Source organism: Parasteatoda tepidariorum, chromosome 7, assembly GCF_043381705.1.
Source record: "Parasteatoda tepidariorum isolate YZ-2023 chromosome 7, CAS_Ptep_4.0, whole genome shotgun sequence".
In the NCBI taxonomy this organism is placed as follows: domain Eukaryota; kingdom Metazoa; phylum Arthropoda; class Arachnida; order Araneae; family Theridiidae; genus Parasteatoda; species Parasteatoda tepidariorum.
Window position 1 is genome coordinate 81703722 of NC_092210.1, and position 22868 is coordinate 81726589.

The 22868-nt window shown below is 31.1% G+C and overlaps 3 protein-coding genes across 4 annotated transcripts in view; 2 read left to right on the forward strand and 1 right to left on the reverse strand.

Moving 5' to 3' along the window:
* LOC122271348 (uncharacterized) overlaps positions 1–221 on the forward strand; it is an 8400-nt gene extending 8179 nt beyond the window's left edge. Inside the window, exon 4 of the mRNA XM_043052299.2 lies at positions 109–221. Within this exon, the coding sequence (XP_042908233.1) occupies positions 109–206 (98 nt within the window). The 3' untranslated portion in view covers positions 207–221. The remainder of the gene's footprint in view (positions 1–108) is intronic.
* LOC139426078 (QRFP-like peptide receptor) overlaps positions 1–22868 on the reverse strand; it is a 222398-nt gene that overhangs the window by 41042 nt on the left and 158488 nt on the right. For both annotated transcript variants that reach the window (XM_071183699.1, XM_071183700.1), the window contains exon 3: positions 20037–20294. In XM_071183699.1, coding sequence (XP_071039800.1) covers positions 20037–20294 — 258 coding nt within the window. The remainder of the gene's footprint in view (positions 1–20036; positions 20295–22868) is intronic.
* On the forward strand, positions 3064–5016 carry LOC122271346 (uncharacterized; the record flags this gene model as incomplete). The annotated part of the gene is made up of 2 exons (XM_043052297.2): positions 3064–3238; positions 3327–5016. Coding segments are annotated over 2 exons (1434 nt in total), but the record flags the coding sequence as incomplete, so codon positions are not given.

Genomic DNA, 22868 nt, shown 5'->3' on the forward strand with positions numbered 1-22868 from the left:
TTTCTTTATCATGGTGGTGAATGTAGGGTATCAATATTATTGAGCATAACAAGTGTCAAAATTGCTTGAAAATGCATAGATACATAATTAGTAATTATTTCTTTTTAGGCCTGAAAGTGGTTTTATTGGCACCACCAATAGGTAAGTCTTACTTAGTCCTTGTTTTTACACTCCTTTGTCAAATAGTCCCATGCCTCTCGGTTTAAATAGTCCTTTGCCAATCTTGATTCTGAGAAATAGTCATGCAAATATGCTGAAATAATGCAAAAAAAAAATGTCTTATGGATAGGGGGTCACTTAATGAACGTCTTCAATATATATATATAGAACCCGCTTCAAAATCTTCACCTTTAAGGAGGAAAATCCCCTATTGATATCCAAGTAATAACTATTGAGGAAAGTGAGACTGAAATCTTCAAAAACTGTTTGAGTGTCAATGGAAGCGTAGAAAATAATTAGAAACTCCTTCTAGCTTGTTTCTTCGGACCGGAAAAACTGCTATCTCGTATCGTTTTCTTCTTTCGCACGTCAGCATATGTTTTGCAAAAATAAGATTTAAAACCGATTCATTTTGGTTCAAAATCTTATTAAAGCACAACAATTTACAATCATTCATTGAACTATAACAATTTCGGTTAATTGAGTTGTAATTTAATAATTCGATTGTTCCTCAACCAATGAATACTAACTTATGGTAAGTAATGCAGTTTCCATAATATTTCAACTTTGTTTTAAGAAAGTCGTAAAATTACTGTTTATTTTTTTTTTTTAGTTTCTTTGATAAAAAACAAGGCATTGATTCGTATTGCAAAAGAGATAATTAAAAAAAATTTTTTTTACCACCACTGGTGTTTCGCGATTTGTTTCCTTTTTGTATTAATTTCAATGTATTTTTTGACTGTGCAAAGCTTTACATCAAACTATTATTTAAGCAAGAAATAAAACACAGAAATACTTTTTGAATGTTAATCTTTCTAGCAAACGCTAATGAACAAAACAGAAAATTTTAATTTGGTAAAGACTATTAGCCTTATTTGGATGAAATTGCCAAATTGGTTATGTGAAAAGTATTAGAAGATTAAAAATTCAAGATTATAAAGGTTGTTTGTCATTGTGTTAAATTTTACCCTATAATTGTCACCATGAAACTGTTGTCGTTGGTCAATGATGAAAACTCGTTAAATAATTTAACAAAAGCAACCTAGCACTGTAGTCATACAATGACAATCTGGACAATCCCTCCTGAGGTTATGGAATAATTAACTTAATTTACGAACTTAAATTTCAACGAATAGAAATTAATTCCCTCAATCAATACGAAAATATAATATCTGAGTTAGAAAGCACATTTTATTATATATTTTTAGCCTTGCAACTCTTTTTTCTTAATTTCTTTTTGTAAGAATTGGAAGAAAAATCACTCACATCAATCCCTGAAGTAAATTATCCTAACTACCACAGATATCGTTGAATACTCAATCTTGTACGGTAAACAGTTTTATTAAATTCATCATATGAGTTTATATTAAACAAAGGGAGCATTGATCCTTGGTTTTATTCGATAATTTGTGAAACTTGACCTGGCACCAATTAAAATTCAGCTTTAGTAAAGGCAAATTATGCATTGGTTAAAGGAGATTTTACTTCTCAAATATCAAATTTACACTTCTAACCTATGGCTACACATATAATAAGTAATGTTACAATTTTGATTAAGACTAGGAGGCTTCTCTCCCTGTTCTTTCCGCTCACCAACCCCAGTGGTTGCTTTTCTTATTCTCCATTATTTTTTTCACTTAAAAGTCAATGAAAGAAAAGTCATTGTTTATGAAATATATAAATGCCATCCACCTTCAGCAACCAGTTTGGTCAAAATATCTTGCACAATATGTAAACTTTAATGGTAACTCAGCAGAGCAGCATTAAAAAACCCCAATCGGAATACAATAGTTATAGCTTATATGGAAATTATAAGATATTATTTTTTTAAAAAATTGAAGTATTATCCATTTTTTTCACTTCTTAACTCACTGATGGAAAAATAAAATCCCAACACTGAGAAAAAATTATTGCAGAGTAATGAAATTTCGGCAATGCGTTGTTTGCTTGAGTGACATATTTAATTAACACATGTAATAAAATAATAAGTGTTTCCTTGTCTTCTGGATTAGGCTTGAAATTACAAGGCTACGGAGTTGAACTCTAGTAGTCGCAAACCCAAAAATCAACGACGGTTAAAAAAAAATGAAATAAAATCATGCACCGTGGATACATTTCCCCCCAGTCCTTCTGCAATATCGCGGTAAGAAATTCCACCTTCTCGCTGCCCTATTGCAGGACCACGTTCAAAGTCAGTGAGCTGTTGACAATGTCTTTTTCGTCTTTTTCGAGACATTCTCAAATATGACATCGAGACATCTGTCAGAGCTTAACGAAAAATAACGCTTACGAAATGTAGAACACGTATTTAAAGTAACTCTGATTTGCACGGTCACAATTTCGCTACTAGCACCAAACTTATGTACCAAGCGTTGAATTTGAATAGACATCATCTTTCAGTTATATAAACAAGCCTATTAAATTTAGTTTATTTAGCACAACTTCTTCTTGGTGTTGAGATTTTCTTCTCCATCAGAGTAATTTGGATCATCCGTTAGAAAACAGAATCAGAATTTCAACATAAAACTACTAAACTATGATGTTTAAAATATAAATATTCTCCCCCCCCCATCTTTTTTAGCTCCTTTTAAATGTAGACCTTTGGTTAGAGGAGACAAAATTACATTGACAGGAAGGTTAAGACTTAAATACAAGAGATGAAAAGTTAAAAGTGAATTTTGATGGAAAATTATAAGACTATATTGTTTTAAGCAAGGAGATACCCCCACTCCTTTAGTTCCTTGTGAACTTTAATCTTCAATTAAAAAAGATTAAATTTTCTAGATTGGGAGGTTAAACCTTTTCTTTACAAAGATCAAATCATGAAAAGGAATTGTGAGAAAAAAAATGAGATTATGCGTTTTTTTAGCTGTATTTAAACAATAAACATTGAAAATGAATTGATTTAAAAAATATATTTTTTCAAGTTTAATTTTACAGATTCTTTTTCTTTTAGCTTCCTATGGTGCACTTTGTGGAAAACTTGGTGTTTTGGGTGGCTTCGGTAATATTGATTTAAAGCTAGTGAGAAAACTATTGCGCTTTGTTATTAAGGATAGTTGCGCATGTGATTTGAAAGGTAACTAAAAATGAGATAAAAAAAAACCTTTTCTTGTTAGTATATCTTTCGAACAAAACCATTAATAAAATGTGACTCTTTATTATAGCATCACACACGTACTTGGCACTGGCAACTCCTGCGGCATTGGTCAAAGAAGGATACTTATTTAGCAAAATTTTACTTTCGGATCAAGTTGTTATTCTTCCAATTGCACCAGGAGATTACGTGACAGAACAAGTGATTAAGGCTAAGTTAGCAGCATGTTATGCTCCTCCACCCCCTCTTCCTTATCTTCCACCACCACCTCCACCATACAAGCCACCTGCTCCTTACCTTCCACCTCCACCTCCACCACCTCCTCCTTACAAACCACCTCCTCCTCCGTATGTAGCTCCACCTCCTCCATACGTCCCACCTCCACCTCCACCATACATCCCTCCTCCCCCTCCACCACCTATTCCATATGTTGCTCCCCCTCCACCATCTGCTCCATATGTGGCCCCTCCTCCTCCATATAAGCCTGCACCACCTTCCCCATATGTGGCCCCTCCTCCACCACCTGTTCCATATGTGGCCCCTCCTCCTCCATATAAGCCTCCACCACCTCCCCCATACGTACCTCCACCGCCACCTCCTCCATATATTCCTCCTCCTCCACCACCACCACCTCCTCCATACGTTCCTCCTCCACCGCCACCACCTCCTCCATATGTTCCACCACCACCACCACCTCCTCCTCCATATGTTCCTCCTCCACCACCACCACCTCTTCTTTACAAAGCACCACCTCCTCCCCCTTACCAACCACCACCTCCACCCCCTCCTCCTTACAAACCACCACCTGTAGTAGCTTATCCTCCACCCCCTCCTCCTTACAAACCATCACCTGTAGTAGCTTATCCTCCACCACCAACCCCTCCTCCTTACAAACCACCACCTGTAGTAGCTTATCCTCCACCACCACCCCCTCCTCCTTACAAACCACCACCTGTAGTAGCTTATCCACCCCCTCCTCCGCCACCTCCTTATAAACCTCCACCTGTAGCACCATATCCTCCTCCTCCACCACCTCCTTACAAGCCACCACCTGTAGTAGCTTATCCACCCCCTCCTCCTCCACCTCCTTATAAACCTCCTCCTGTAGTAGCTTATCCACCCCCTCCTCCTTATAAGCCTCCTCCTGTAGTAGCTTATCCACCCCCTCCACCACCTCCTTATAAACCCCCTCCTGTAGCACCATATTCTCCTCCCCCACCACCTCCACCACCTGTAGTAGCTTATGATCCCCCTCCACCACCTCCTCCTTATGAGCCGCCACCTGTAATATCATATCCCCCTCCACCACCAAAGAAGTATGAATATTAATTTTATGAAGAATAAGATTGAGTGTATTTATTAATTCAAGAAACTATTTTTTGTTTGTAACTTACATTGATTAGTTACAAACACAACAGCTTTTAAAAAAAGACTTTCCTTCTACGTTCATCATTTAATTCATCAACTGGATTGGAATATTTGTAAGAACACGTCATTATTTTTATTGAAGTCTTATTTTTTTGTGATTCTGTACATAGTAGCATATTTATTTTCTAGTTTTTGTCAAACTGCGTCTCCATGTATATATGAAGTAGAATAAACTTTTGTATGCATTGCTTACAATAAAGTTTTTCGTTTTGTTAAATAGTCTTAATTATTAGTCATATTTATTTTCAAGTTTTTGTTAAACTGCTTCTAGATACGAAGTAGAATAAAATTTTGTATGCATTGCTTACAATAAAGTTTTTCGTTTTGTTAAATAGTCTTAATTTTGTTCAAGACTTGATTAGTCATTCTAAAATTTACTCAACTCACAATGGTCTGTTAAATTCCCATTGAAACGAAATCAAGCTTAAATTGAAATTCAAGCTTAATTGAATTAAAGGTCGCAAACATTAGGATAGGCCAAAAATGCGCTGGAACTACGAGCTTAAGATAAAATCCCTCAAAGTTCTAGCTAATTTACTATTAAAGGACAATTTAGCTGTTACGGTAAGTTTGTTTAATATATATTTTTATCCAAGAGATTATGACATTTTCGAAAATATTTTGGAAAGATTGCGACTTTTAATAATCATGAAAAACGCAAATTAACTTGTTACGAACTTAACATTTGATGTTACTCTCTGATTTCAAATTATGGATTAGCTGTTACAATATGGAAACCATAAATGAATAAAATATTACAAAAAGAAAATGACTCCTATTTGCGACCAAAAGGTCATAATGATTTTGTGAACATACTTGATAAAGGAAGAATTTCATTAAAATTTTTTGAGTAAAACAAATAATTTTTGAACGCTCATATTTTAATTGCCACGTGCGAAATTTAGAATGCAGCAATTAATTTTATTATAGGAAGAAATTAGAAAAGTTTTTTTCCCCTGGATCCATGACAGGCTCAGCCTGTACCTTTTTTCCATTGAAGTTTATTTTATCATTGCTTTAAACGTTGTGCAGCACCATCAGAAAAAATATTGACATACTGGGATCTGCAAATAAATTATCATATGGCAAATGTTCTGAGATCTATGCATTTGAATATATTCTTTGTACAGTGTAAATACACCTGCTGTATTCATGATAATCTAGTTATTTATCCAGTGTACACTTTGTACTTCATTTTGCTGTTGCATAGTAGAGGAGATATCACTAAAATTCACCTGATACCACTGCATCTTTTATCTGATATCGGATTTTTGCATTCTCTAAAACAAAGATATGGCTTTGTTTTAATGTAACAATGTTCAAGGAATAGAAACTTCAATAAGTTTTAAAATGCTTTGTTTTAGTGAGTGTTAAATTATATTTAGAACAGTTTGAAGGTAATAATATATACCATAACTATCACTACTTTAACAGACAATTTGATAAAAAAATATTTTTCTTATTTTTACTTGAATTCAAAATTTGACAGTTTATGAAAATTTTTTGAAGAAATAATTAATTTTCATAGATTTTAATTCTGTTTAAGATAAAACTACATACTTTCTGTCATTGTAAAGTTTTTTGTCGCCAATTTTGAAAATTTAGTCAGCATCAGGGATAGAAAAGAGAAATTAGTCACTGGTCTGAAGCATCAGTAACTAAAAGATACTACTTGTTTCACTAGTCCATATATCTGTTTTTAATAGTTTTTTTAAAGTTAATAAAACGAATTTATGTGAAAAATTAGATAATTGGAAATACGGATTTTGTGTAATGTCAAATTAGAAATACAGAGTTTGTGTGATGTCAAAATTATGATGAAATATGCTTTTTTGTTAAAAATCTCTGACCAAAACAGAAAACCGAAAAAATCAAAATTTGAAAACAGCATTCCATTCTTTTCATTCATTGCTGGTATGAGCGACCACTACTAATTATTTTATGGTGGTCTGAGTCACATTACAGTGGTCTTGGATCAGCGTAAATTTTGAGTCCTTGAATCAAATAACGTTGCCAATATTTAAAATGCGATTTGTTTTTGAAATAGTAGAAACTTAGAAAAACATCTAATCAGAAAATATTTACCTGATAAATATAATACATTCTAAATAATATCTATAGCAAATAGTAATTATAATATTATATTTCGCTTCAAATCAAATTATTTTCAATTTTATATCTAATCCAACGCTGTTACTTTTTAGAGCACAATTAAAAATGGAATTTATAAATAGAGAAAGAAAGCAAATACTGAGTTCAAATTTTGAATTTCATGATCAATTTCAACTCTTTGGATATGAACAGTGGAGGCAAAGTTGTCGCCGTGCATAGCGCGCAATCACGCAAAGACAGACACAAGCCGATTTTTGTTCAATTCAAAGTTAAGCTCGAAAAAGATCATTGTGTAATAGCATTGAAAGGAAAAAAAACATTTTCTAGCCTCGGATATAAACTCCAGATTTGACACATCTCCGATCTATATCAACGAGTACCTGGCTCCAACTATTGAAAAAATTATTATTATTATTATTATTCTTTTCCCAATGCATCTTAACATCAGTCAACTCAGGCATATACAGGGCGATTTTGGTGGCCTCTCTTTCAGGGGCACCATACTAGGTGGGCCAACGTCGCTCCCACAGTGAGGACAGATGGCACAGAGAAGGAAAGGACATCCATACCTTGCACGGGATTCGAACCCAGAACCTTTCTGATGAAAGGACAGTTCCCTGCCCCCTACACAAACCGGTCGGCTTGAGAAAATTATTATTCCTTTCTAAACATTTCAAACGTGAAAACAATATTCAGTTTTGCTGTTTCAGGAATAATTTATTCGTCAAAACGAGAAATTTAGAGAGAGTGTTCCGCATTCACAAAGAATCTGATTTAGTCGTCAGCGTTACATGATTATAGCTTAGAATCTGATAACTTTCCCAATCAATTAACTACAGGCACACCAGATTGTTCATTTGTATTTATTACAACAATCTCAAATACATTAATGTTATTCATTTCAATTTTTATAGTATGAGATTAAATTTTGTGGAACTCGATGTTCTTTTAGTTGATAAACATAACTCAATTGATATCATATAGTTTTATCCGAAACATTCTTGTCCGAAATCTTCAGAATGTTAATAACTTAAAATGTTTTTATTGTTGTAGAAGCTATAATTAATCTGGAGGTGTTTTAGTTTGCTATAAAAGGAAACATAATTTTGAAAATAGTTTTACAGATGGCTTTTGCTGAACTAGTTGTTAAGTACAGTGCGCAAAATAGAAAAACGGACCACCCCTGAATAACTTTTGATCTAGAGATCGGACTTTTACGTTTTAGGACACAATCTTAATGGTTCAAATGGTTGACTTCAAATATGCTAATTAATTAGTGCAGACGATATTTTAAGTAACAAACTCAGACGCAAAAACATACGTTCTATGAATAAGCAGATCTCTTTTCGACGGATTTGAATTTCACAACCCCAAAATATAAAGGGTAGTCGAAATGTGGGAAATATGGTCCCAATAGTTTGGTCAGGAAAGTGATCCATATTTTGAACCCCTTAAAGTTAATTTTACGTTCCGCATATTTCCCCATATCTCAAAAACTTTTTAAGCAAATTGAAAAATTTTTGAGCCCAATTACAGAATAAAATAATTTAAAGATAATTACACGAAAAAATAACTTTCAGTAAATATTTATTATTTTTTATTTTTTTTATTTAATATTAGTCAAAAGAATAAAAATTATAAGGTGGACAATTTTAATATCATTTTAAGGAATGCAATTTTACGTGGCAAGATACTAAATTTGAGAGAAATTAGTCGAATGGTTCATGAGAAATTGAATTTCAAAAATACGATTTTTTCAAAATTCGATTTCTCAGGAACTATTCGTCCGATTTCGTATAGATTTTGTATTTTACCATGAAAAATTGCATTTTTTAAAATGATGTAAAAATTATATTTCATTAATAATATATATAATCAAATTAAACTTTATAGATAAATTAATGGCATGTATTAACTAAACTTAAAAAGTATTTACAATTATTTAATGATTGGTTAAAATTTATAGCCAAAGAGGAGGTTTTATCATAAACATTGCGTCGCCAATAGCCCATTGTGCAGCTCTAGTGCGACGTAAATTAACAACAACAAATCGTAAACATTGATACCTAAATTTTTTTTTTCACACAAAGCTATGTTACATTATTATAATAACGCCTGAAAGCACTTCACTACTATCCTTTGCAAGCTTTCCGCATTTTTTTTTGCAGACATGGGGGGTGATTTTAGGGAGAAAACTGAATTTCTTCTCCACAGGCAAGTGATGCCTTTTTCCGACGTTTTTTCCACTCTGTATTCAACAACAATTTTAAACTCAACTGTAATTTGTAAAAAAGAATATCATAAAAATATACATATAGTATCGATACAGAATACCAGTCAAATAACAAACGGGGATTTATCTATTAAAAACAAATTCGAATATTTCTTAATCTGCTATGATTATACTATTTGTAGAAACCGGTGCTTCCAAATCCTTCTAAAGGGTATTATAAGCTTAAAAAAATGATTTTAGTTTTGTTTCAGAAACAGTTTTCAAAACTAACAGAAAAATAACTAAATAAAGTCTGAAAAATTTAACAAAATTAAACCCTGACAAAATTTGTTTATGAAAATTCTTCCTTACCTGGTAACAAATACTATAGTACTGCTTATAATAGAATAGTTAAAGTCTTACAAAGCAGAATTAGGTTTACAAATTTTTTTTTCACGAGATTTAATTTAACGAATGCAGCAGTAGCAAAAAATAATTGAAATTAATCAACTACATTCTAGTAACAAGATTTTTCCAGAAAGTGATAATATCCAATTTATTGCCAACAAATTGAATTCATACATTTTCTAGACTCATAAAATAACTATAATATCATAACTGTATTAAAAGAAACTATTCAAAATATATGCCAATTCTTATTTCTATGTTTAGAAATTGAATATTTCGAAGTCCTTAAATGCATTGGAAATCTAGATTAAAAAAATAAAAAATAATAAAAAAAAAAAAACAGTTCACAAGTCTTTTGAAAAGCAAAATCTTATTCAGAATTTTACAATAATATGCTATGAGACGACTTGTAAGTTAAATTTAGCATTGATTTGCAAATCCATTAAAAAAAGTAATTCGATAAAGTATCTTTTACTTTAAATTCGCTATATATGAATTATATATTTGATTCAAACCTTAATTGGAAATCTTATGTTGACCATGTTGGAAATAAGCTAAGCTTTTAAATTTAGCATTTAAAATACATAGTTAGCAAAATTTTTTATCAGCCCTTTATTACTCGTCGGTACATTCGTAAATAAATTATGTTCTAAAAATTTGGGAAGGTGACTATTACACACATTAAAAGAATTGATGTACTTCAAAAGATATTTAGAAAATTTTTAATAGGTATCTATTGGGTTGAGTAAAAAGTCATAGTGCTCCTTTTTTTGCAACGGATTGCAATAGTGCAGTTTTTGAAATACTTGAAGCATTTGCAATAATAGTTTTTTCATCGTTAATAGTTGACAGTTTAAGTTTAATTGTAAAGAACAAAGTGAGATATTTTGTTGAGTGTTGGAGAACATGTGGAAGATAAAAGTGTTCATTTTTGCCATATTTTACTATTTTACTTCCGAAAAGGGAAAAATGGGGGTCAATCTTGTGTGCAAAAATTGCTTTTATAAAGTTTATGGTCACGATGCTCTAGAAGAATGTCATTGCTAAAACTGGTTTGAGCTGGTAATTTTGATTCGAATGATACTCCTTGTTCAGGAATGTTTATCCGGATTGATGAAGATAAAATAAAGACAAGATCCAGTGTAACCTACGTTACACGATGATTTCGGAAACATTGAAGATCAGTCAAAAAAGTGTTTACTTCCATCTAAGGAAGCTGGGATATGTAAGCGATCTTGACATTTGAGTTCCTCATGAACTCAAAGAAGTTCATTTGATGGTTCGAGCAAACATCTGTATGCGTATTATACTTGAAGAAAATGATCGTTTTTAAACAATGAATGATATTTGGTGAGGAGAAGCGGATTGTCTACAACAATGTGGCTCGAAAACGGTTTTAATCCTTAAGTGAATTTCGCCATCAGCGATTTTAAAACTAGAACTTCATCAGAGGAAGGTTACACTCTCAGTGTGGTAGGATTGGAAGGGTGTGGTGTTTCTGAGCTCCAACCAAGGAACGGAACAATCAATTCAGATGTGTACTGTAATCGATTGGACAGTTTTGACGGATCTGTCATCCAAAAACGTTCTGAGCTCGCCAATAGTAAAAGAGTAGTGTGCCATCACGCAAAGCGAGACCACATGCATTTTTGGCGACCTATCAAGAGTTATTGATTGGAGTTTTGATAGGATGTGTTGTCCTAAACACCATGCTCATCTGACCTTACATCGTAAGGCTTTCTCTTGTTTCGCCCTCTTCAAAATTCTCTGCGTAGCATAACATTAAATTCATATAAGGCTGTAAATCAGCGCCTTGTACAGATTTTTCGTAAATTAAGTATTCTTCATTAACACACGTAGATACAACGAAATATAAATACCGATACCTCAGAAGATATTTTACGCAAGATATTTAGTTATTTAGCTTTTATTCCACTTTTTTTAGTCCACTGATTTGCAAAATGCTCCAAACAAAAGCTCATTCAAACGAAAATTGAAGGAATTTATTTATTGTTAACAATATTAAGAATCTGTATTTATTATAAAATAAATTGTGACTGACATTAAACGATACCCTGTTTGCTATTAAGTAATATGTATTTGCTTCCCCCTTTTTTTGTATATTCAGTTTTTTTTGTGAGTATTTTTTATTCTTTGTATGAATTTATTATCGATAACTTTTACAGCTACCATTAATGAAACATGTGATCCCAGGTAACAAAAATATTTCTTGTATGTCTGTTTCTTCTCTTGAAAATAACAAATTAAAATAAAAAAAAATGAAAAAACGGAAATCCAATAAATAACTATTTTCCCGTAATGTGGTCTTTCGTTCAAAATACATATCAGTGAGAAGTCTATTTAATTTTATCCCTTTTTCTAATGATTATCATTATCTTATTAATTTTCATTCAAGAAAAGAATTTTCACTATAAATAAATTCTCTCTATCGAGAACGGCTCCGTTAGAAGTTAAAAATAAATAAAGCAATGGTGGACTTTAAAAAATAATAGTTAAAAATCTCATAAAATATTTTTCCATTAGGAGTCAGTTTTGAATTAGTGTTCTCAAGGATTCACTGCTAAATATTTTGAAGCTTGTCCAGCCTCCTACTTTATTTGCTGTAATCTTAATATGGTGCTAAGATGAAAAATATATATTGTTATTCTCAAATTTCGTTAAACGATAATATGGTTCAATTCAAACAGAAAAATTGCTATATTAAACATCTTAAAATGGTTACAGCAAATTTACAAAGTATTATGATTCAAAGTACTAATATTATGGGTCAACATGGAGCTAATATTTCTGAGAGAGTAGGGTGCCTAAATATTAAACATTGGAACGGAACATGGAAACGGAAACATGGTAGTATTATGTATCTTATTACAGATGCCGTCAAATGTTCGGCGTTTTGTGATTCAAAGTATCAGTATTAAGGCTCATCAATGGACCAATTGCTCTGAGAGTGTAGTGATCCTGAATATAAAGCATATAATGGAAACATAATACAATTATGCATCATACTAAAGTAAGAGCAAATTTCCACCGTCTTATAATTCAAGGTATGCATTTAAAGTTTCATAGTTTAACCAAATTTTTTGCCAGTGTGGGGTATATGAATATCATCTTTGCAGCTTAAAATTGTTTTAAAAAACTTTTCTTAGGCTCAAAAATAAGAGATATATTTAAATTGTGCAATTTAAACTGTATGAAGTATTTTTCGTGTATCAAAATTTTATTTTCTGTTTTGTGCGATTAAAATTCTGCTGAAGTATTCCGAGTTTGAATATTGAATTTGAATGAAGCATTTTCTTTGAGATGTCAGAATAATGAAAGTTAATGACTTGAATTTAAATATACTTTGTATTGAAGAAATACAATAAATTAAAATAACAAAAAAATTTCACTGAGTCGAAAGAACAATATAAGATGTAACAGTTAGATTAAGACTGAAAAGAAGAATGGGTGCCCTGCATCGGTGATCAAATTACAACTATTCTTCTATTTCAAACCAAAAAAAGAGTTTCCTCTTCGCGAACGGAAAGACAATGCTTTATTAGATCAATTCTGAGTCAAGAACTCAATATACGAAATGAATAAATAGTTTATCCTAAATTGCGTTTCTTTGAAATTTTTTAAACTTTTTATGTAGCTAAGTAATAATTTCTTTTAGAACAGGTAAAATGAGTAAAGCAAATAGTTCTGGAAATTTAGAATAACCATATAATAATATCTTAACTGTTTTTGTTTCTAACGAAAAACCTAACGTTTAACCCAAGTTGTTTTTATACAACGCAAAATTGTCAACGTGGTGGTAGTTAGTGTATCCTCTAGATATATTCCATTACATCAGCCAGATGTGATTTGGGGAATTCACATGCCATCAGCTATATACGATTTGCAGAAGCGTTGTTGTAGATGGTTGATATAAAAATTTTAGAATTGATCGGATGCTTTACTTTGAATATTATATTATTATAGTTGTTGATTCCTGTTTGAATTTCGAGTAAGAGGTTACAAAATATCTGCTAACGTTTATTTTTTTAAAAATTATAGTTGTTAATTGATTTTTTGTGATTATTTGAGTCTAGAACTAATCTGTTGGTGCTGGTAATGGGCTGGCGCAGTCTGTTAGGAAAAGCTATACTATTTCAGAATTACCACCATATGCAGCAACAACATCTTAAGGCAAAGCTAATATATATCCGACCAAAGACTTTAGGTTGAAATTGTTTGATATGCATCAGAACTCATTGTTAATTCATTTTCCCAGTCAGATGCTTTCTTATACAATTTTTTTTATTGAACATTTCAATTTCCGCCCTTTTATTAAATGATTTTTTCCAATCGTCGGTCATTTTTGGGATTTTTGATGCATGCATAAATGTATTGGTATGTGTTATGCTTTTGAATTTTATTTTTATTTCTATGCTAATTTTTTATTTTTTGAGTTTATTTTCATTTATTTTTCGTGGCGAGAATTATTAGTGTGTTTGATTATTTAAATCATGTAAGTTAAGTCATAGTGTACTTATATTACTAAAATTCCTTCAATTTTTTCAGATTTAATTATCATAAGAAATTAAAGCTGTCATTTTGTTTTTTTCATTAATTGCAAAGAATGAATTATTTTTTTAATTAAGTCTAAGTTGCAAGCTATAATGTTTTTTGGCTTTTGTTTCTATTATAAATAAAAAATATTTATTAAATCATGAAGTATAATAATTTATTATCATACTTCGAAAAATGGCCATCAAGGAAGCACTTTTTCATGTATCATTCATGTATGTATTCATGTTGAGGAATTGAAACTTCACTAACGTATTAGACTTTTCCAACTTATTCTTTTAATTTTGAACCCAGAATTAGGGAATGTTTTAGTCAAGTAACCAGGCCATTTCGTTTCGGTAAAAGACTTTTTAAATAAAACTATTCAGTATTAAAGTCATATGGCGTGGACATTTTCTATTGTTTATACAATGAACTTTTTCAGGTTAAATATGACTGTATATTTTCAGAACAAAACGAGTTTTTTAGTATTTTGCTTAATCGTATTCTAAATTTACTTTTCCATGTAAAGCATAACCATATTCTAAAAATTATTTCTTTGCTTTTTTTCTATTGCTATAGTACATATTTCAATAAAATAATTACTTTTAAAAATTAGGAAGATTTCAAAATCTGGATTTGTACAAGTGAAATAAAGTACACGTTGAAAAATGACCAACTTCTTCCCCGTGCCATTATTTTGGAGTTATTAGCGTTACCTATTGGCTGTTAAGCATACTTTATGAAGTATGAAAGAGCCTTCTAGATCGTGAGTTGATTCACGTTTAGAAGAACTTCCTGAATAAAAACTACGAATTTCAAATTTTGCTTCTATCTTTTCAATATTAAATCAATTTCGAATATCGATGAGATGTTAATAGTGATTAAAATATTACCTGCATTTTTTAAAACTGTGTTTCATCAATGTTATTCATCTGGATTAGAGCCCTTGAATTTCTGGATTAATAACGATTGTTATAACGGATTTTACGAACATAATAGACCGTAGTTACCGCCAATGAGCCAGCCTACCTCAGTTGCTGGCAATTAATATTTACGAACATTATCTAAGTCACTTCAGAGTTATACAAAAAGTGCCGTTGTATCTGATTTACTTTAGGAAAACATTCTGATTTCAGGTCCGTTATATCCGATTTCGGGAGTAATTAAATCTAAATCAGGTAATAACTTATTTTTACTTTCTAAGCCAACTGCTGGCTGGTCGATACAAATTCTCCACCCAGCACAGTACTGACCTAAAAATATCTTAAATGGTAAATGGATCATGGGTTAGATTCCCTTCTCCATCGAGCTAACCGTGGGAAGTTTTCGTGCTTTTACTCGCCATGTAGTTCCATCAAAAAGTCCTCCATGACAGCAAGATTTCTCCTAATACTTAACCCAGGCGTTCCCTTGTCTTCTGGATTGGGTTTGAAATTACAAGGCCATGGAGCTGAACACTAGTAGTCGCAAACTCGAAAACAGATCGGCTGTTTAATGACGGTTATTATATAAAATAAAATATCTATGCTTAGGTAGACGTATTTTGGAAGGTAATAATCACATTAACTCGTATAAAACTATTATCCTATACGAAACTATGAAATCTAAAAATTCAATAGAGAAAAATAAGTGTCCCAATGATGGTAACTTTCTCTAAATAATAAAAAGTTTATTACCTTCAGGAGCATTACATATTACATACTATTTATTATATTTCTTTTAACTCGTTTTCACAAATCAGTTGGTATGCATTGTGAAGAGGTAAAAAAATGAATTAAAATGTAAATATTGACTTTTAATTGTGAAATCTAAAATCAATTTTAAAATTTTCATTACGTTAATCACAATTACCGCTCTATATTTTAAATTATTCCTCAACCATTTTCTCTTATTTCACCCAATATGAACTAATGAGTTTTTCTCATCTGGAAAAGAAAGTAAATAAACCAAATTTTAATTGAATTTTGAAACCACAATAACTCGTTGAATTTTGTTAATGAATGTCATTGTCCCTTCTTCTCGTCTTTAAACGTATTTATTGAATTAAATCTTTACAAAATATATTTCTAACAAAAAATAATAAACAGAAAATCTATTTATATCACCATTAAAAGCAATTTTTCACCCGTACTTAACTCGAACATGCATGAAGTATATTAAGAGTTTCATTTCATTCAATTTTATATTCAGTCATGCAAGCAAAGTATTTAATAAGAGATTATAATAATCAAAGGTATTAAGCAATCTAGACGTTTCTTTACGAACTGTAATAGAACTATCAGTAAGCATAATTCAAACATTTTTCTGAAAACAACGGCAGACGGCAATTCTGCCGTAGTTTTCAGAAGCATAACTGAATTATAAGAATAAAAATTCTTTATCTAAAACATTTTAATTATCGAATGAACGATAGAAAAGAAGTAATAATGTGTTAAAGAAGAAAAATATTAAAGAACTATTATTGTGAAATTATTTTGGTTACATATTCATAATGAAAGTTTCAAAATAAATCAAGCTTTTAACACTTAATTAAGTGAAATGTCCATTAGATAACTCTTTTCTAAGCATTATTTATCCTACAAAATTGCTAGATTTATAATAATTAAAATAATTAGGATGGAAAATAATGGTCTATATCATTTAATATAGACTATTGTATCATTAATACAAAAAAAATAAATTAAACTCATTAAAATTTAGCACAGTTTAGACGAAAATGAATTGCTTTTAAGACATCCTACCAAATCGTTGCTCAAAATTTTGTTACATAATCTGTTAACCCAAGATTAGGTATCCATCAGTTCCTAAATTAAAAAAAAAATACTGAGAAAAAAAGCTCTATGATTCATTTTTCATAATTAGTAAAAAACATTCTAAAGCAAGATTGTTTTAAAAATAAATAAATAATAATGATAAATAAAAACTTCACGCAAAACACAAGATTTTAATTTAGGATGAAAATTGCTCCCCATCTACAATTGATGACTTTTCAATTATTTATCTATGTATCTCGTACTTTTAACCGGAAAAAATGAATTTTTTTTGTCAAACTTTCGTATGAAGATAAACATTTAATGGTGTGGAGTAATGAATTGGAATTAATGAAGATGAACAATGCCTTCTTTAGAAAAAGAGTGTTTCATACGTCAACGGAAGCAGATATCGAAGCTTGATAATAAGGAGAAATTAAGAGAATTTGCTGACTTGGTTGATTATCTCTAGAATTAGTGGACCGATTTTAATGAAATTTGATCTGTACATACATTGACTGATACAATACAAAACAAATAACATTTCAACAATTGTAATACACACGCATGATCATGCGTAACACTCTTTGGAGTTGAAAGGTATGAAACAGCGGTTGCAGAATATTTTTAAAAAAAAGGGTTCGTAGGGAGTATGGTAACCTTCTTACAAATATACAGGCTTTGCAGCATGATTTCAAACTTGAAATAAGGTAGTTTATCTTTTCCTGTGGAAATTGGTCAAACTACGCTGTTTTCATTAACGGGAAGGTTCTCGGAGGAGGTAGCGAGTTGCAAATGCCCTCCCCAGATCGTCACAGTCTTGCTCTATAGTGTTGAAGTCTGGAGATCCGGCTGGCCAATCAATCCGGCAAATATCCTCACTCGCTAGAAATTCGTCGATCAGAAGAGCTCTATGAGGCCGCTCGTTATAGTCTATTATAATAATCTCAGGGCCAACTGCACCCCTGAGAAAGCTAACATAGGTCTCCTAGACCACATTCAAGCATTAGCATATCTGAGGCCATCTACTCAAACCATTAAGATTAAGACTGATTTAATCCAATCATTAGATCAAAAATTATTCAGGGTGGTCTTTTTTTTTTGGCGCGCTTTACATTGCGACTTTAAGGGCATATATGTTTGTTATATTTTATGTTTAAGAAAAAAAAATTGGTTTCTAATGAAAACGTGACTAACATTATTCTTTATCTGACATTATTCTTTATTATCTAGCTTTATTCTATTTAATCTCATTATTTATAAAAATTGTTTTATGACTGAAATACGGTAAATAGTATAATATCTCTAAGCAGATTAAAAGATTATATGGGTCATTCCAAGTGAAATCAACCAAAATAAAAAAATTTCAAGTCACAGATTTTCATGAAATTTTTTGCAGAAAAATTCCTGTAAAAAAAAAAAAGATAAAACATTTTTTTTCCAGATTTTTTGGACCAAAACTACGATTACTGTGCCATTTTGAATGTTGATTCAATTTAAGAAAATAGCTTAATTACAGACGGGTGACTCGTATGTTAAAAATATAGATATCTTTTTCATTTATTGATTTTCAAGAATTTATTGATTCAGCCAATTTTCTTTGTAAACAAAGAAAATTGGCCGAATCAATAAATTCTTCTTTAGTGTCATTAGAAAGAAAAAGAGTCAACATTATGTAATTAAGTTATTAAAATATTAAAAAGATTTAAATAAGTTTGTTAGGGGGGTAATTTTAGGGGAATTATTTCTGCCAAATTACCAGGTTTTTTTGCTGGGAAATAACAAGTTTCATCGCTTCAATTTTTTCTCATAATGTTAAAGATCATACTTTTAAACATAAAAAAAAACGAATGGGTGTTCTTTTCTTCTTCTTTCTTTTTCTTTAAGAATATAAAAAATGAATAAAGATTTTTCATAGCACAAAAATTAAGTTTCTTAACATCAGTTTTTTCTCATAAGGTTAGAAATCTTAGTTTTTTGTATAAAAAAAAGTTCACATTGTTTTTTGGCTATGAAACAAAATAAAAAAGTGTTTTATTAGCCAAAATATTTGAAGGTATTTTAAGTCACTAAAACAAATTTTTACCCCTCAATATAATAATTGTATCGCACTATCTGTATTTCAATATTGGACTATTTTATTAAGTAAAGTTGATTATTTTTTAAGTCCAGGTATACTTTCACGTCATTACGATAAACATATTAACAAAAAGCACTCATATGAAGTTATAATAACTTTATAAATTAAATGATTTTTTAATAGACTTTTAAGGAAAACACTGTAATGAATTAATCAATTAGGGAAGGTGGTAAACGGAGCGAACAGGGGGTCGGACGCTATTAATGCTATAAAAAAAATCTTGAAGTATTTTGTCAAAAAAATCACTTTTTATTATTTTAATGACAAAATAAAAAAAATATTTTTTCGAATTTTTTTATGTTGAGATACATAAAAAAGGACATTGACATGACTAAAATACAAAATAAAAAAAAATTTCGATTTTTTCTTATGTTGAAAGATGCATAAAAAATGACATGACATTTAAAATTATGAGAAAAAAAAAACAGAAAGCTCACTTTTTATTTTGTTATCTATCAAGAACAAAAATCAAACTCTTGATTTTTTTTAAAATTGAAAAATACCACGTTTAACATAACGAAAAAAAGAAAGGAAATCAGGTATATTTGCTTTTGTGCTTTAAAAAAAAAATCTTGAATTAACGATAAAAACCATTACATATTTTTGTAAACATAAAAAGCACAAAATACCCTCTTGAATTTTTTTTCATGTTGTTAGGTATGATATTTATATTACGAGATAAAAAAATGAGATGATAAAGTTTGTTATTTCTTACTAAAAAAACCTTGAAATATGCCAAACAATTCCCCAAAATTTATTTCAATAAAATCTTTAATATATANCATAAAAAAAAAGAAACATTGTTTAGACCATTTTCTCCTAGAATATATATATATATATATTGTTTAAAATTATTTGGAATGAAATTTTGCCTTGGAATATATGTGGTTGCTTAAAAGAATTTACCCAAAGTACGTGTCGTAAGTAGTTCGACGTAAAAAACTTTTAAAATAGCTCGGGTGTTTTTTCTTAAAAAGGAAACGTGTTAATTTTTTCAACGCTTTAAAAATTGTATAGAAATCTTGCAACTTGTAACATTTTTATTTTTATTTTTGGGAAAGTAAAGAGTGATTTTATTTACTGCAGCCATTTCAACTCATATTTTTTTTTGTAAATTGCCTGTTAAAGAAGTCACCAAAAATTTTAACATTGAATTAAATTTGGTAATCGTATTACCTTTTTCTTGGCTCGTTGCTGTACATTCATGTTGGCAATGTTGTTTTCTCCTGGCGCTTTACTTCGCCAAAGTCTCCAGATTATTAAAAAGTACGCAGTAATCATTATGGCAACCGGCAAGAAGAAAAGTGTTACAGTGACGAAGGTGTAGTAAAGTTGTTTCATTGGATATGTTCGAATGCACTGACCAATCTCTTCATCCCATTTTTCGTCACCCGGCCAATCATCGTCACATGACGCTTCTGATATGTCTTTCCACTAGAAAGAAAATTCAATTTATTTGCATTTTAAAAGTAAACACGCAATTAAATAATTGTTGATTTTATAATGAACTGTTATATGCGACCAGATTGTGCAGAGGCCAGGGAATTGGCGTTGCACCAGAAAGGTTCTGGTTTCGAATCCCGGGCAAGGCATGGATGCTCTTTCATTCTTTGTACTACCTGTCCTTACAGTGGGAGCAACGTTGACCCGCCTAATATGGTTCCCCTGAAAGAGTAGCTAACAAATCTGCCCTGTAGATGTCTGAATTGACGAAATGTTAACACAGGTGGGCATTGGAAAATAAAAAAAATTATATTATCGAGAAAAGAAATAGAAAGCATAGTAAATATACTATGATTCATGATAGGGTATTTACAGATACCTCCATTATCTTTCGAGCATCAAAAAGAGCTAATCGATAAAAGGTAGGTGCCTAGGTATAGTAAAAAGACTATAAGCTATCCTATAAAATAAATTATAGTGCCTCCAGCAGCTATTTTAGAGTTTCAAGTGGTAAGTAGGATGCTCCTACTTGGGGAAATTATTATGAATTATAATTATTCAAAAAGTGAATTATTATGTTGTAAAGTAATCTCGAATTGCTACAAAAATATACTTTCCTAACACTATTTTTGAGAATAGGAAAAATAATGACCAAGAGGAGTGATTTCCAGAAGTGGATCCTTAGGAGATGTGGAAAGAGAGAAAGACGAAGCTTCATATCCCAGAAAGTAATTACGAAAGATAATTAAAACTGTGATAACAGTAAGTACTGGTACGAATGGAGTAAAAATTAATTTTTCACTTCTTTAATTGTCCCGTTAACCCTTGTAAACGTATTGCTAATAAAATCATTGTTATGACAAAAATATCGTCTGAACGGAAATACTACCTTAATGTTTTTTCATCCTTTTTAATTAATAGACAACAAGGAAAAAATAAGGCTATATAATACATAAGAACAAATAAACAGATAAGACAAAAAAAGAATTATATAAATTGAATTAATAATGCATATTAGTTTCAAACGTAAGTTATTTTTATATCCTCCATAATAATCAGATATTATTTTGAACTAAATTTATTTTGAATTAAATTTATTTTATTTCAGAAAGAAATGCAATTGCAGCTGCTTTTTTTAATAGAGTTTACAAAATTACTACAAACATGTATATTTTTTATTTGAAAAAGAAGCAATGATAACGCAATTTACTCAAAATCTCGAAAAGCGCTTTTTTTGGTTATCGAAATTTCATAATTTATTTTATTCTGGGCTAACTAGAGCAAAGTTAATATGTCTGCATGTATATGTTACCGGCAAAGTATGAAACGCCGGCGTTCGTTAGAATGACTAGGCATTGTATAGAATGCCGGCTATTTTTAGGTAAAGTATGAAATGTGAGAATTATTACATACTTTGCCTAGGCAATGTGTACAATGCCCAGGCATTCTATAGAATGCCAAGTGCTATTTAGGTAAAGTATGAAATAAACGTCCTGATGAGGTTACAATGCAAATGATGTGCATGTTACTGTGAATGACCGAAATCGGTGGTTGTTGACTTTCACCGGTGAATGTTGACAATCACATAGTCGCTTTGGTGAATGTCCGAAATATCTATTACATCCGACTTGATATTAATTTACTCGTGGATATAATTGCATTTATTCGATATTTTAATGCTTACTGACGATAGATTAGAAGAAACATCAGTGCTTGGAGTATCGGGAAAATTTATACCGGGCAATGGCGCTTGACCTTAAAAAAACATCAGTGTAGGGTATACCGGGCAAATGTATACCGGGCAGTGGCACTGAACCTAAAAAAAAGCATCAGTGTAGGGTATACCGGGCAATGGCACTTGACCTTAAAAAAACATCAGTGTAGGGTATACCGGGTAAATGTTTACCGGACAGTGGCACTTAACTAGACCTAGTATGACAAGACCTTTGGTTAATGTTTGAAATATATACTAGGTCTAGTTAAGTGCCACTGCCCGGTATAACCTACACTGATTTTTTTTAAGGTCAAGTGCCATTGCCCGGTATAAATTTGCCCAATACTCCAAACACTGATGTTTCTTCTAATCTATCGTCAGTAAGCATTAAAATATCGAATAAATGTAATTATATCCACGAGTAAATTAATATCAAATCGGATGTAATAAATATTTCGGACATTCACCAAAGCGACTATGTGATTTTCAACATTCACCGGTGAAAGTCAACAACCACCGATTTCGTTCATTCACAGTAACATGCACATCATTTACATAATAACCTCATCAGGACGTTTATTTCATACATTGCCGGTTTCTCATTTCGCATTCTATAGAATGCCTAGGCAAAGTGTGAAATATATATCATTTCATACTTTGCCAGCTAATTTTAGGCATTCTATACAATGCCTAGTCATTCTATACAGTGCCGGATTTCATACTTTGCCGGTAACATATATACCGTATGCAAATTCGCTATTCTTAACTCATTAGCACTAAAGTTGATGTAAGTAAGAGAGAACACAACTATCAATACTTTAAAGCGATCCACTGGTTCACGCGCTACATCC